Genomic DNA, 16,042 nt, shown 5'->3' on the forward strand with positions numbered 1-16,042 from the left:
CTTTTGATCTGGTGTTTCAGTCTCGACAGTGAGAAAAATGGATGAGCATGAGCGAGAACATATATTATACACAAAACTTAGAGAAGAATAAAAAAAAAAAAAGGGTGGGTTAACTCATTCCAGATGATGAACGCGTTCCTGCCGTAAGGTAGCGTTCTGGACGACGGAAAGCTTTGTGGTTTCAACAATTAAAAATTTTTCCACGTTTTCCTCATGGGGTAGCATAACAATCGCAGCTACACCGGGCATTGCGAACGTGTCAAGGGTCGAATGGAAAGTTTCTTCATGAGATTTTGTAACAACACACTCCACAGTGAGCCAGCAAGTTCAGGACCACACACGACAATCTAATCTGCATACGTATCGAAAATGGTGTCGCAGGTGATACAAGTGGAAATTTTTGGAGCAAACTAGATCACGACAGCAGCCTTTACCGCTGCTGAAGTGATTGAAATGCTTCAAACTGAAGGTTTCAACATCAACGAGGATGAGGAAAACGTTGAATAAAGTATCTGCAATGAAGAAAGCTACCAGCAAGAAGTTACTGATAGTAACTCAGCTTCTGAGAGCAGTGAAGAGGGAGTGGGGTGGGCGTTCACACGATGTGAGGAGAGGGGTCAGTGGTCAAGTACAGTGAGTTTCATTCAGTTACTTTATGTTTTGTATTTTTGTGATTTTTTTTTTTCCTAACCCCAACAAATGGGTCGTCTGTAGGGAAAAGCAAGGGAGAGAACTATTCGTCCAGAGTGAGTTAAAATACTGAAAAATTGAATGCTATAAGTAGTATAAGCAGTATAAAAGGTTAGCTCTCTCCATACGAACGGCGAAAGAGACGACGTTAACAGCGTTTCTCCCCAATTACCACCATCAAAATATTCCAAGCGGCAGGCTCTTATACTGAAGAGGTGAATGTTGACAAAGAATACCACAATTCTGACGATGGAAGCTAAAGGTTGGATCATTGAGACACCCACTGGACATCCGAGGGGTCTGTGTAGAGGAGAAGAGAGGACTGGCCGTACTGAGTGAGTTAAAAGTCCTATAGTCTTTTATAGCCATCAGGGGGCATGGCATTGAATTCATATCAACTGTGGCATGGCATAGGGAGGGGGGGGTCCAGTCCTCTGATTCCATCGTTTTAAATTCCCCCGACCCATTGACACCTTCAGTTAAATCGTGCCTTTCCCACAGACACAACACTATGTTGAGACGAGACCTCAGTTCCTGATCAACAGTGAATGCTGGATCAGCAGTCCATCACCTGATCACTTCAGACACAGTGCCTCCCTAGTGAAACCGTATCTTAGGTCATGGGATCTTGAACGTTCGAAAGCACAGTACACAAATTCACAATCCTGCAGCTTACAGAAGCTGTATGGAACATGGAAGGATGAAAATGCTGAAAGATTATTCTACAGAAAAAAACAAACAAAAATAATGCTGGCAGGAAAGCTAGTCAGGGCATTTGATCCTCAATGAAATGTAAACATTGAGAACAACACAATGTTTTCTTGTAAGGATTCCTTACATCCAGGTGTTATTCCACTAACCATCATGGCCTGGCTTCGCTGACGAAGATCTAGGAAGGGCGTTGTCCACGTCTGATGCAGGCACGCTCATGGCTGACAAGGCCAATGCGGGAAAAGCAGAGTCGGCCGCAGCGGTTGCAAGGGAAAGTCTGGTCTGGGTTCGCGGCTGCAGCGTCGTGGTTCTTCCTCCTGCGTTTGTCCTCAAGGCTGGCCCTGCGGTTGTTTTCGAAGGAGGAGACAGCTTGGTGGATGGTGCGTCGCCAGGTCTCTCGATCAGTGGCTACTGCGGACCACTGGCGATGGTCAATGTGACAGGCACCGAGAGCTTTCTTCAAGGAGTCTTTGTATCTCTTCTTGGGTGCTCCTCTGTCACGGTGGCCAGTGGACAGTTCGCCATACAGCGCGATCTTGGGCAGGCGGTGGTCCTCCATCCTGGACACGTGCCCTGCCCAACGTAGCTGGGTCTTTAGCAGGCCTGCCTCGATGCTGATAGTCTTTGCCTGCTCCAGGACCTCGACATTTGTGATGTAGTCACTCCAGTGGATGCTGAGGATGGTGCGAAGGCAGCGCTGGTGAAAGCGATCAAGCAGTCGTATGTGGTGCCGGTAGGTGACCCAGGTTTCGGAGCCATACAACAGGGTGGGCAGTACAACAGCTCTGTACACGCTGATCTTTTATTCCACTAACAGTATATGACTTTTTGCATGAATGCGAAAGGCGTTACCGGTATATGACTTTTTATGTATTTACCATAAAGTACCTTGCATGCTCCCATGTTCCATTAAATGTGCGTTCCCAAACATTGAAACAAAATTTGTGCATGAGGTAACCTACCCTGTAAATGCTCACTCCTACTTTGTATTGGGATGGGAAAAACTACACACAAAAAAAGTTCTCTGAGTTTTTTCAGGACTGCACTCAGTTGTGTTTTATGATGGTGGTGGGTTTTTTTTAATTTTTTTTTTTTTTTTTTAATGTTTTCTCCTTTCCAAAAAAAGATTCAGAACACTTGTGATGTCAACATGACATGCTGGTTTTAACTCATGAATGATGAGGTTCCAGTTTTAAGCAAAAACAGAATATAAAAAAGCAGTGCCTGAGTTACCTGTGTTTCAGAAAATTACTACTACAAAAAATACCCTGTAGAAAACGTTTGCAGTCACTGCGATGAACAGGAACAAGACATGGAGGTTATTGTGCTTCATCAAATTCAAACATGTCGTAACTGATTTGAAACATGTTATCAGCTGATTATAGTTCTAATGGACTGATGCCATGGAAATGTGCAGGAAGCAGAGTACACCATGGCAATCACTGAAAGAGAACTGTGGATGGTTTATGCAGAGAACACAAACACATAACAAGTATCTTGGTGGAGAACAAGGCAACAAGATAACAAAATCCAACATGGCTCAGAATGGTGGTTTTGAGTGATATCAGGCAAGGTATCACTATCGCACAATCAATTTGAAGTAGCCATGACAGCTTGAACAGAGTAACGGTAATTTGAACGTTCTGTTTGAACATACACCCTTCCTATACACAACCTTCGCCCAAACCTCATTTCTCACCTCCTTCCTTAAACTCCTACTCAACCCTCCCACCCAAGACTTCACCACTACCTTCCCTAAACCCGTGCTCTTCCCTCGGACCCCCACTACCCACACAAGAAACGATTTGTTTCGTATTAATGCCTGCACAAGAAACGATCACTTTCGTAACACTGCCAGCACAAGAAACGATCAATTTCTAAACATTGCCAGCACAAAGAAACGATCAGTTCTAAACAGTGCCATCACAAGAAATGATCACTTTCGCAACAACGCCAGAAACGATCACTTTCATAACAGTGTCAGCACAGCAAAAGAAACAATTCGATAACACTGTCAGTACAAGAAGCGATCAATTTCGTAACAGTACCAGCATAAATACAAAAACGATCAGTGTCGTCACACTGCCAGCACAGGAAACGATCAATTACTTCACAACACCAACACAAGAAAGGATTAGTGTTGCACACTGTCACACTCGTCACAGTGCCAGCACAAGAAACCATCAATGTCCGGCTAGTTAACAGTGCTGGCACAAGAAACGATCAGAGTCGTCACACTGCCAGCACAAGAACCCAGGTCAGAAAATGACCAACTGATGTCATCACTGTGACAGCACAAAAAACAACAACAAAAAACAAACAAACAAAAAAACCAAAAAACAAACAAAAAAAAACACGATCGAAACAGTGCCAGCACAAGAAACAATTTTGTAACAGCACCAGAACAAGAAACGACCATTTTTGCAGCAGTGTCAGCACAAGAGGAAATGATCGATTTCGAAACAGTGACAGCACACACAACAGACGATCATTGTTAAGGCATGGAATGAGAGAGAGAGAGAGAGAGATTTAATACACTGACAGAGTTATTTATAAAGTCTGACAGAGAACAATAGAAAATAATGAAAAGGTACATTTCTTTATCTTAACTGAAAATAAAGCTACTGACTGCAAGCTGACTTTGATTTGATGAAATCATTAATTTTTATCAATGGCACAACCATTGAGAAACTTTTGAGTTTACATCATGGAACTAAGCGAACAAATCGGCAAAAACGATGGAGCGACCTCCCTTGGTCATGCATGAACCAATGGAGTTATTTCCCATGCAAAGACCATCTGCAGCACAGTGACAATACTTGAATTTGACTTGAAGGCTATCTATCTAACCTCAAGAGGTAAGGAAAGACAAAAGGGAGCATGCTTCATGTAATTTTATTTCAACCACTTGATCAGCATCAGTGGCTTTGATTTGAACAAAGATTTTTCACGGTAGGTCGGCTCTCGCCTTATCTGACGCATTGAACTTTTTGATTCAGTAACCGGACCCACGTCTTTCAATGATTTATAATTATATAGTTTCATTCAGGAAGATTCAAAGAATCACATGCAATAATTAACCTTTGTACTTCAATGTGCATGAAAATTCACGGCAATTTATTAGAATGAAGATAAGATGGGCGCAATAGCCGAGTGGTTTAAGCGTTGGACTTTCAATCTGAGGGTCCGGGCTTCGAATCACGGTAACGGCGCCTGTTGGGTAAAGAATGGAGATTTTTCCGATCTCCCAGGCCTACATATGTGCAGACCTGCTAGTGCCTGAACCCCCTTCGTGTGTATACGCACGCAGAAGATCAAATACGCACGTTAAAGATCCTGTAATCCATGTCAGTGTTCGGTGGGGGTGGGTTACGGAGACACGAAAATACTCAGCATGCATGAACTACGACAGAGTCATCGGCAAGTCGATGTTGGTCGTGTAACGGAAAGAAGAAGAAGAACAGTCGATATTCCGTGGCATGTGGGATGGGGTGATATGTGAGGGGGCGACATGAACTTGTTCAATATTCATGTCGTGGTTGGCGCATGCTGATAATTTCTGCGTTGCCATAACCCACCAGTTTGAGATGTGCAATGCATTACATGATCTTTCATACATTGTGTGTGCATTTGATCCTCAGCACATGTTCAAACACACACACACTCACACACACACACACACGCACACACACTGCACACACACACACACACACACACACACACATACATGAAAGAGTTTCAGGCGCTTGCAGGTCTGCATATCTTTGAGATAAAAAAAAAAAAAAAAGCGCCACACTTTCTCTTCCTCTGTGATCAGTGCGCTGCTGCAGAGTTAGGTCAGTAACTGAGTAAGATCATTAATCTTCAGTCTTTTCACAGAAAAAGTTCTCTCAAATTTAGTTTGTTTATGAATGTAGTTTTGCAACTCCTGATCTTAGTTGGAATGCTGTGTGCATAAAGCCATTACGATTCATTTTGAATAATAAAATTTATAGCCAGGCCAGCTTTTGGACATACAGTAATATATCTAGCACTCTGTGATGTGTGCTTATACAAATAATGCAATTGTGTGTGTGTGTGTGTGTGTGTTTACATCCTGAAAACGAGAATGAGCATGTGTGTGTGTGTGTGCGTGTGTGTGTGTGTGTGTGTGTGTTTGCATCCTGAAAATAAGAACGAGCATGTTTGTGTTTGTTTGATTTTTTAAAATTTGGATATTGGATGAAATATGACACACACACACACACACATTCACACACACACACACACACAGCCACACACATACACACACTGCTTTTGCTACATGAACATTAATACTAATTCAACTGTACTCTTTCAGTGGGACAATTTGTGTGACCAGGAAACATCAAGCGCTGAAATATTTTTGGAAAGTGATGGCCGAGCCAGCAGAACAGGTTGGAGCTGGTACTGTCAGCACATCAGAAACAGACAACGCTGACACACCCGTGTCTGTCTCGGGGAAAGAAGACCTGACCAGTGACTCTGGCGGTGGGGAGAAGGAAGTGAAGGTGGAGGTGCTGTCCCATGGGGAGATCATGCATGTGGTCAAGGACACTGTTGCCGGACTCATTGCGGTCAGTTGGGTTGTCAGTGTGGCTGCGTGGGTTTGATGGTGCATGCGATTTTGCAGCTGACTGGTTGTGATCTGTGCATGTGTGTGTGTGTGTGTGTGTGTGTGTGTGTGTGTGTTGGGAGAGAGTGGAAGGGGACTTACTTTTAGTTCATAATGTGCGACTAGTTTCAGGTGTGTGAATTATATCAAGTGTTAAAGCCGTTATGAGTAGAGCTTTTCATTACAGAAGTCAAATTTCGGAGTGGCAAGTTTATCAGGACAGGGGGTATCGAAAGAAAGGAAAAATACTTGTATACAAGCAAACGCATTCACATATATACCTCTCCCATGCACCCTTCCCACCAACCCCCACCACCCCTCACCCCCAGAAAAAGAGGGGGGCTGTGTGGGAGAGGGGTGGAGGGAGGTGGGGAGGTGGGGGTTCGGGGGGTGGGGGTGGGTGGGAGGGGGGGCGTTAGGGGAGAGGGGGTGGAGAAAGACCTGACATTAAAATTTTGGTCAGGCAATTTGGAGTAAAGTAATGAAAGAAAAAAAAGATACAGATCATTAATACAGTTTATATATTGTTCTTTGCACTTGAAATTTATTAGTTTGATACTAATGTAAGCTCAGATTATTGGAAAACTGGTCATCAAAATCATTAATATTTTTTGTTTTGTTTTTAAATTCTTGCAGACAGATCCGCTGTTGAAGGACCTTCACCCTTATGTGACCTTGGAGGAGGTCAACTCAATGATTGCTCTGGAATATGGACAAGCCATGGTGGTGAACATCCAGAGAGCAGACAATGAGATTATGCGTAAGACAGGACAGGGTATCGCTGTGTGGGTGTGTGCCTGTGTCCGTGTCTGTGTCATGTGATCCTTTTGTTCCAGTTTACATATATATGTACTTGTCACAAATTACCAGTTGAGCTGTTTGACATGTGTCAGTGTGTGTTTGTGTGTATGTTTGTTTGTTTATGTGTGTGAGGGGGGGGGGGGTGTATGTGTGTGTGTGTGTGTGTGATATCTTCTTTATTCCAGTTTAGACCTGGTCCTGAGCCAGGTGGCCATCAATAGAGGCTGGTGAACAGGTACGTCAAACTGTTAGTGAAGCAGTACACCTACATGTGAGAGGACAGAGTTCACGCCCTTCCTCCAACTTTCCCTCCCTCCCTCCCTTTTTCCTCCCCCAAATGCCCCCCCCCCCCCCACTCCCCGTAATCATCACAAAATGCCAGTTGAAGCTGTTAAGCATCAAAGTATTCCAGCAATTAAAAGAAAAAGCTGATCACAGCTGTCTTGATTCAGGACTCGGGGTGAAGATCAGTGTTTTGATAAGATTCCCTGGGATCTCTTAGGCGTTTATTTTGTGATAGTGCTTTCTGTTTTCATGACATTCCTTAGGGCCTGTTCTGTCGTTTCTCCTTTCATAACATTCCACGAGGTATGAATTCTATTGTTCCTGTTTTCCTCAGATTTCTAAGGTCTCTGGGAGGTTATTTTGTTCTGTTGTTATACTATTTGATGGCGTATTTTGGGGGGTTATTTTGTTCTGTTTGTGTAAGATTCCATAGGGTTTGGGGGTTTATTTTGTTGAACTGTAAATCTATTGATTGTTTCTGTTTCCTTAGGGCTTCCTTTGTTTGTTTGTTTTTTGTTGTTCACTTGTTGTTTCTGTTTTCATGAGGTTCCTTAGGGAATGAGTAGGGGTTTATTTTGTTCCATAAAACTGTTGTTTCTGTTTCCATAACTAAGGTTCCTTCGGGCCTCGTTGGGGTTTATTTTGTTGTTGTTGTTGTTTTATGTTCTTGATCTGGTTAGATTCCTCAGGATTTGTCGGGGGTTTATTTTGTTTCAGTTAATCCATTGTTTCTGTTTTCATAAGGTTCCTTTGGGCCTCGTTGGGTTTATTTCTTGTTGTTGTTTCTGGGTGTTTTTTTGTTGTTTTTTTTAAAATTTTTTTAATGACAACAAACAAGAACGCCAGAGAATCGACAGACAGGCAGAAAATACGGAAAAAAAAACTTAGCCGTATGAAGAGCACAGGAACAGGAGTCATGATGGCTGCCGGAAAAAGAGGGCGCTAGCCAGCGGGACAAAGGGGAGGTTACCTACTTCCGGGAGGTTATCGGCCGTAGTTTCGTTTTCTCCGCATAGGCGGATAGTAGTTTGCACAGGACAGGAATGTCAGACCCCTGCCGGAGTCTGCACTAGTTGGGTCACGGTAAGTATGTTATTTAAACGTAATTTTAGATAGAAAATTTCCTTTTTGTTCCATAAATCTAGTGTTTCTGTTTTCATAAGATCGCTAAGGGTCTCGAGGGTGGTGTATTTTTAGGATTGTCTGGGAGGTTTAATTTGTTTTATCGTTTCTCTTTTCAGCCATTGTGGTGAAGCAGGACGCCAGCGTTCTGGACCTGAAGCATGGCATCAAGCGGTTCCTGACACTGCATCTCTCACGGAAAGGGGAAGGGCACGTCCCTATCAGCTGGTGAGCTACCTGCTCGTCATGCGTGTGTGTGTCACTGTGTGTGTGTGTTTGTCACTGTGTGTTTGTGTATGTGTGTGTGTGTGTGTGACTGTGTGTGTTTCACTGTGTGTGTTTCACTGTGTGTGTGAGACATCATGTGTGTGTGTGTTTGTGTGTGTGTATGTGCGTTGTGTGTGTTTGTGTGTGTGTGTGTGTGCTTGTGTGTCTCACTGCATGTGTGTGTTTGTTTGCGCGTGCGTGTGTGCGTTTGTGTGTGTGCGTTATGTATTTTAAGAATGTGAAACTGTATGAATGTTTGTTTGTTTTGGTTTTTTTTTTTGAAACTGTATGAATGTATTGCAAAGGTATTTTGAAAAAAAAAAAAAAAGTTCCAAGAATTAGGTCAGTGTGATGGAATTGCTTTCACTGTGTATGATATGACGTGGTTTCAATGCTTGCTTTACAGTCTTCCAAACTGTTTGTTGAACAGTCTAGGTTGCTGCTTAACACTAACAGTCATGATGATGTTCATAGAAAAAAAACAACAACAGAAAACTTGGAAGTGTGGTGGGTGGGTAAGGGACAGTTTAGAAACTGTATCAGTCCTGGTATTTTATTTTCTATGTTTTTGTGTATGTGTACTTTTAGAATTCAGGATGACATTACTATCATTTTTTAAAATTAATTTTTTAAAATTTTTTATCGCTGATATATGGCTGAACTCATTCAATCATAGGGAGTTTACAGCCTGGGCAGGCTTCTCTGCCATAGGAAAATACAGAAAATATACTGAAATTGACTGTTTTTTCCTCCAGCTAGACACAGCTGGAAAAACTGCATGAATTAGTTTTTGCTGGCGGTTTACGCATATGTGGAGTGTTGAGCCTAGAGTAACGCATCCAACTAGGAGGTGAGTGAATCTGAGCGCACTGGTTCGAATCACACCGGCATTTGCCGGTATTTTCTCCCCCTCCACTAGACTTTGAGTGGTGGTCTGGATGCTAGTCATTCAGATGAGATGATAAACTGGGGTCCCATGTGCAGCATGCATTTTGCGCATATAAAAGAACCCACAGCAAAATTCTGTAGAAAAATCCACTTTGATAGGAAAACAAATTAAATTGCAGGCTGAAAAAAATACATAAAAAATGGGTGGCACTGTCAGTATAGCGACCCGCTCTCTGTGGGGAGAGCAGCTGGAATTCCACACAGAGAAATCTGTTGTGATAAAAAAAAGAGTAATACAAAATACAAATAGGAGCGTGGAAACTATTTTGATGAAACAAATTTCAACAGCAGGGCAGTGCTCGGGCACACAGTTCCATGGATTAATGACAGCTCATGGATTGTTGTCACAACAGGAGGTACGTGTGGAAACATCACTGGCTCTACTTCGATGGAGAAAAGCTGACTGACGACAACAAAAAGCTGAAAGAGTAAGTGAAGTTTTGTGTTTGTTTGTTGTTGTTTTTTTTGTTGGATTTTTTTGTTTCGTCAATGGCTTTGATGTTTTATTTCTGAGGGGACAGTCCGGCAACAAAAAGCTGAAAGAGTAAGTGAAGTTTTGTGTTTGTTTGTTGTTTTTTTGTTGGATTTTTTAGTTTTGTCAGTGGCTTTGATGTTCTAATTCTGAGGGGACAGTAGTGCACAAAAAAAAACCCCAACTATTCCTGCTGCATGCATAGTGTTACACACTTGACAACAAGAATGATAATGATGATCGTAATAATAATCATCATGATCACCATGATGACAGATATGCCTCACCAACTACCAGTTAGCCCCATCACCTCACCTCTTCTGCAGCTTGTGGTTTTGTTTTGTTTTTTTCTCTACCAAACGCTTTTCCTCCCTCCGTCCCACCCCCCCCCCCCTACTTCCCCCTCAATGAAACAGTTTTAGATGGCGTCTGATTGTGCATAAATATAAACGTGTCTGTTGCACTTTGAAAACGGAAAGGACACACCGTGCGTTCACTAAACAAGCCTTTGAGATGTTCCAGAAATTTCTAGAACAAACAGAAAAGAGTATTTAAAAAAAAAATGATGATAAAAATACTGTGTCGGAGCTGGGATCATCTGCTACAAAAGAGAGTTGTTTCCCTTATTGCTTAACCACTTCTTGGCTCAGGAACTCAAGACATATTTATGACTGCTGTATATGTGCAGCATTGCAGATTTGATTGGAGTATGCAGCTTTAGAGTGACTCTCTGAAGGTGGTTAGGTGATGGAGTCTCCCATCGGACTGACAGATGAGTAGGCAGGCAGGCATATCTGTCAGTGTGTGTTCTCATATGGGAGAAGAGGCCGATTCTGGATGCCCAGCACTTCCCACATGTGTTGCAAGGGAAAACATCTCCAGATGTTGAGCCCAGCTTCCTTCGCTCACGCTTCTCCTTAATTGCCAGTGTTCTCTTGTTTTCAAACGTCTTTATACCACTAGAGCACAGTGTCCTCCAGCGAGAGTGGTCAAGAGCATCAATTTCCCAGGAAGCGATGTCTGTGTCACAGGCTTTGAGGTTTATCTTCAAGGCGTCCTTGAAGCATTTGCACGGTCTTCCAAGTTTGCAGTAGCCTTCCTTCAGCTGGCCATACAAGAGCGTCTTCGGGATCCTGCTGTCTGTCATGCGGACAACATGTCCTGTCCAGCGTAGCTGGCACTGGATCAGCAGGCTTTCGATGCTGGGCAGGCTGCTCCTCTCTAGGAGCTGGAGGTTGGGGACCCTGTCCTGCCACTTTATGCCGAGGATCTTTCATAGGCATCTCTGGTCAGGTACTTCCAAGAATTAAGGTGAAAGGGTCCTTGGAATCCCCATGATTTTTTAAAAACTTATCAGAAGGCCTGACTGATGACAAATTAGAATTCAGTCAAGCAAGAAGCCATTGAAACTGGTATTCGACACCTGCTGACCAGTTGCTTCTGTCTTCTCCGCCAGTTGCTTGGTTTGATTCAAATTACTGTAGTTCCAGAATGCGACCAAGCAGTCTGGTCACTATGATAAGATGAAGTAGACCGTACTCTCAGTTATACAGTTTCTACTTTTTTGACTTGAAATTTGCTTTTCAGGTAGATTTTGATATTGAATTAATGACAACATTTAAAATCAAAAGCAGAATAATCAGCCCTGCTGTTTGACTAAGATTTAATAAGATTAACCAGAAATTTTGTTGATCTTAAGCTGAAACTACCCATGTGCAATAATGTGGGTAATGTGAGTTTAAAGTGTCATAGAAAATCATTTAGAACACACACACACACACACACACACACACATGCACATGCTTCCAGTTTCATTCTTGATAAATAAGAACTTATACACATAATTCTTTCATTAAAATATTGTCTTATGTGCATCAAGATATGTGCCTATTGTGCCTTTCATTAAAACAGTAATGCTCAAGGCACATCACATTAGAATGATATATTCAAAAGAAAAAAAATCATCATTATAAGTGATACCAGATCTGAGTTTACTGGGTTTTTTTTATTTATTTGTGGCTAGTAGGGGAGCACACTTTACAAATGCAACAGAAAGTTATTTTTGATAAAGAAAAGTGAGTGTGTTTATGCTCAATATTTTCTGACTAATTATCTGTTTTCTGTATGTTTGATGTGTGCAGCTACGGTATCCGAAACCGAGACAAAGTGACGTTTATGAAGCGTCTTCAAGAAAGGTGATAACATCATGAGCTGCTACTGTTGTTCCGGCTTAACACTGCAGTGACAGACATGGAAAGAAACTGCCATGGTATCTGCACAGCTTCTGTTGATCCACAGACCCTGCTGTGGGAATAGCTGGACTTCATGACAGCTTGTGTTGGTTTGTGGATACCTCTGAGGTTGATCTCGGGACTGGCTGACACTATGATAATATGAATTGATATGGGTACTGATATAGCGCCTATCCTCGGTCGGAGACCAAGCTCTAAGCGCTTTACAAACACGGGGTCATTTGTACAACAGGCTGCCTACCCGGGTAGAGCCGACTGACAGCTGCCAACGGGCGCTCATCATTCGTTTCCAGTGTCATTCAAATAGATTTCAGGCACGCGCACATACACACTCAGACAGGCATGTAACATATTACTTGTATGACCGTTTTGTTCATTTACCCTGCCATGTAGGCAGCCATACTCCGTTTCCAGGGGTGTGCATGCTGGGTATGTTCTTGTTTCCATAACCCACCGAACGTTGACATGGATTACAGGATCTTTAACGTTCGTATTTGATCTTACACTATACATGACAGCTCTCTACTCCCTTCTTTCTTATCTGCCATAAAACTGAGTGGTGCCACTTCCCTGATCTTGGCCACACCCTGACAGAATTCCACACTCACAACCAGGGTTTCTATAAAGTCAGGGAAGTCTGGGAAAGTCTTAGAAAAAACCATTTCCAGGCCTTTAGAAGTCTTGGGGAAAATGTGAAATATTTGAATGCAAGAGGGTTAAGAAACAAACAGTTGCAAAATTAAATTTGTACATAGTCATGGAATCTGGAAGAGACTTAGAAAAAAAATTTTCTAGGCCTTGAGAAGTCTTGTAAAAATGTTTTGCTCTTCAGGGTTGGAAAAGTCTTTGAATTTCATTAAAAGAAACCATTGGCCAGTACCAACCCTCTTGCATTCACTCTGGCCATAGCCAAACCCTAGGATGAGTTTCTCTGTGAAATATTTGAATGCAAGAGGCTTAAGAAACAAACAAGTGGAAAAAAATAAAAAGTTGTGAAAACTGAACATCAGTTCTGGGACATCTGCAATTATCTTTCATCAGCAGTGTAGCAGGTGAAATTTTGATTCAGTTTGTCATATGTATTTTGTTTGAAAAAATAGGGAGCAGTCTGGGGAAAAGTATTGAATTTTATTTGATCATATCTGTGGGAATTCTGAGAGTGAACAGCAAGCTTGCTCCGATAATTAGGGCTTCTTTGATCCTGCTCTTCGCTGCAAGTTGATGCTGAATTTTTGTCATTTTCAACTCAGTGTTTTGCTCGCTTATTATTAGTTTTTATTATATGATTCATGAAAGTGTATGTGTGCACCGTGAGATATGGTGGTTGTTTTTTTTTGTGTGTGTGTGTGTGGTAAAGATATTATTTTAAATGGAGTTTTTGTTATATGATTCATGAAAGTGTATGCGTGCACTGTGAGATATGGTTGTTGTTTTTTCGTGTGTGTGTGTGTGTGGTAAAGAATCTGTTGTTGATGTTTCCAGTGTCTTCTTTGTGATATGGTGTGAGACGGTAGATGACATGATGGAACTGCCAGACAAAAGTGATGCGATGCAGTGCAATGCAACACAACGCAGCACAACACAATACAATGTTGAAATGAATAAAATCATACTCTGCAGGCTGAAATTTGTGTGTCATATTTCGACATGTGTAAAAATGATTGTTATGGTATTCAGTTGTGATGTGTAAATATGATTGTTATGGTATTGTAGTGGCTGGATTCCTGGTTTTGTTTTGCAGTTGATTAATTTTCCAAGGATGAAACAAAATGAATATTCCAAATAAAAGAAAAAGCTTTTTAGAAATGATATGTACCATGACTTCCAAAAAATCGCTAATGTTTACATGAAAGTGATTATATGGATGTGGCAACGACCAGTCCTTATAAATGAAAGTGATTTAGTGTTGAACTACCACCAAAGACAAATGCTTACACAACTGATACAGTCTTTAGCAATTGACAATGACGAATTCTTGTAGAAATATGTATTTGGTTGAAAAGTACGATGGTAGTAACAATGTGTTTTGACAACCAAAAAATGACATGCATTTGGGAATGATGTTTCGAGTTCACTTGTCAACTGCAACAAATGCCTGCAGTAGTGATAATGTTTGTGGTGATGTGTATTACTGTCACCTAATAATGCTTATGTAAATAGAAGAGGCCATGTGTTTGACTTCCCAACATGGAAAAACACTTGTAAAAATGGTTACATGCATGCATGCACACACACACATTCATACGTATGTACTCACACAAACACACACACACACACACACACACACACACATGTATGCTCTCACACACAAACACGCACACACATACAACACACACATATGCACTCACACACACAACACACACACACACACACACACACAACAAAGGCAAACATGCTTGTATGAACTCACAACTCACACACATGTACACACACAGACACACACACTCACACAGAACAAAAGTAAACATTCACATATCACAGAAGACAATGGTACGACCTCTACTTTCTCAGCTGATTAACAGTTGCCACACACACCTTGTAGTCCTCCTGATGCCTCGTCTGCCCCAGTCCTCTTTAAACCACCTGGTAGACAGGCATTGAGGCTGAGTGGTTTGAGCACTGGACTTCAAATCCTAGGGCCCTGGGTTCGAATCAATCGTGGATGCATCTGATTGTTAATTAAGGATGGAGGTTTATCTGATCTCTCAGGTCAACATTTGTGCAGATCTGCTCGTGCCTGAACCCTCTTTGTGGGAATACAGATACATGTCAAAGTTTGATGGGTTACAGGAATACATATATACCTAGCATGCACATCCCTGAAAAAAAGAGTATGCCTGCCTCAATAGCCATACACATAAAAGCCCATTTGTAGATACCAGTGAAGATGGGAACTGCGGTCCTTGCACAAACAAAAACAACAACAAAAAACCACACACCTGTTAAAACAAGAACCATTTCACTTTTCTCATGAAAGTTTCATGGACACTGGATTAGCTTGTGACCTGGTTCACCACAGGATCTTTGAAAACGATGGTTCAAATCCTACAGCACCCTGTTGCTCAAGGGTGGAGTTTTTGTTTGTTTGTTTGCTTTTATCAGACTCCCAGGTCTACATAATGTCCAGAGTGTTGGAATTCCATCCCAATGATCCATGACAACCACAGTTCATATGTCAGTGGGTTTAAGAGGGGAGATTTTTGTTTTTCTCTCTTTCACAGGTCAGCAAATGTGTGAGCAAGCTAGTGCTTTGTTGCCTTCCTGTGCACACATGAATGTGGATGATTCAAAAATCAAGATATTTTTGTCTCAGTGTATTGTGGAAACAAGAGTATGTACCTAGCATGCACTATACCTGAAAATGAAGTATGGCTGCCTCAAAGGCGAGTTGGGGAGTGGGTGGGGGAGGGGGGGGAGTTTAAAATGGTTACACATGCAAAAGCCCCTCATCTAAAACGAATCAACTTCAACAAAACACTACACCACTCTTTGACTTCGAGGATTTCATCTATCTATATGAAACATAGTGCACATTACTGAACTTACAACAATCCAAGTGCATACATCATTAACATGGTCTGCTTTTAAAACAAAGCTCCAAAACTTCTTATGTCGCCATGCACTTAAGTTACTAATAATACCATTCTCTTGAAAGTTCAGTCTGTAATTTTTATCGTATTAATTATGTACACCATTTTTTGAACAGTCGCAAAAACCTGGCAATCCTTTTGTGAAAATTTATCAACACTGCAAAATATTGACGGAAATTATAGAAAGCCTTCAGAAGAGAAAACGTACATGATGTTATGCACTTCTCCATTATTGTTACAATATGTGCATTTACTGTAAGGAAGCATACGA

At 41.7% G+C, this 16,042-nt stretch overlaps 1 protein-coding gene across 4 annotated transcripts; it reads left to right on the forward strand.

Annotated features, from left to right (window-relative positions):
• Window positions 1–4,159: 4,159 nt before the first annotated feature.
• Window positions 4,160–13,445, forward strand: LOC143290830 (U11/U12 small nuclear ribonucleoprotein 25 kDa protein-like). 4 transcript variants are annotated; one of them, XM_076600358.1, is made up of 6 exons: window positions 4,160–4,259; window positions 5,741–6,005; window positions 6,671–6,794; window positions 8,362–8,470; window positions 9,811–9,885; window positions 12,071–13,445. In XM_076600358.1, exons 2-6 carry the CDS (start codon window positions 5,796–5,798, stop codon window positions 12,126–12,128), a joined length of 576 nt encoding a protein of 191 aa, XP_076456473.1. In that variant the 5' UTR covers window positions 4,160–4,259; window positions 5,741–5,795; the 3' UTR covers window positions 12,129–13,445. The 4 variants fall into 4 exon arrangements, with proteins under 4 accessions (XP_076456473.1, XP_076456476.1, XP_076456474.1 ...); XM_076600361.1 differs by having other exon boundaries at window positions 5,741–5,996; XM_076600359.1 differs by having other exon boundaries at window positions 4,181–4,259; window positions 5,762–6,005.
• The last annotated feature ends 2,597 nt before the right edge of the window (window positions 13,446–16,042 follow it).

Source organism: Babylonia areolata, chromosome 16 (assembly GCF_041734735.1).
Source record: "Babylonia areolata isolate BAREFJ2019XMU chromosome 16, ASM4173473v1, whole genome shotgun sequence".
In the NCBI taxonomy this organism is placed as follows: Eukaryota; Metazoa; Mollusca; class Gastropoda; order Neogastropoda; family Buccinidae; genus Babylonia; species Babylonia areolata.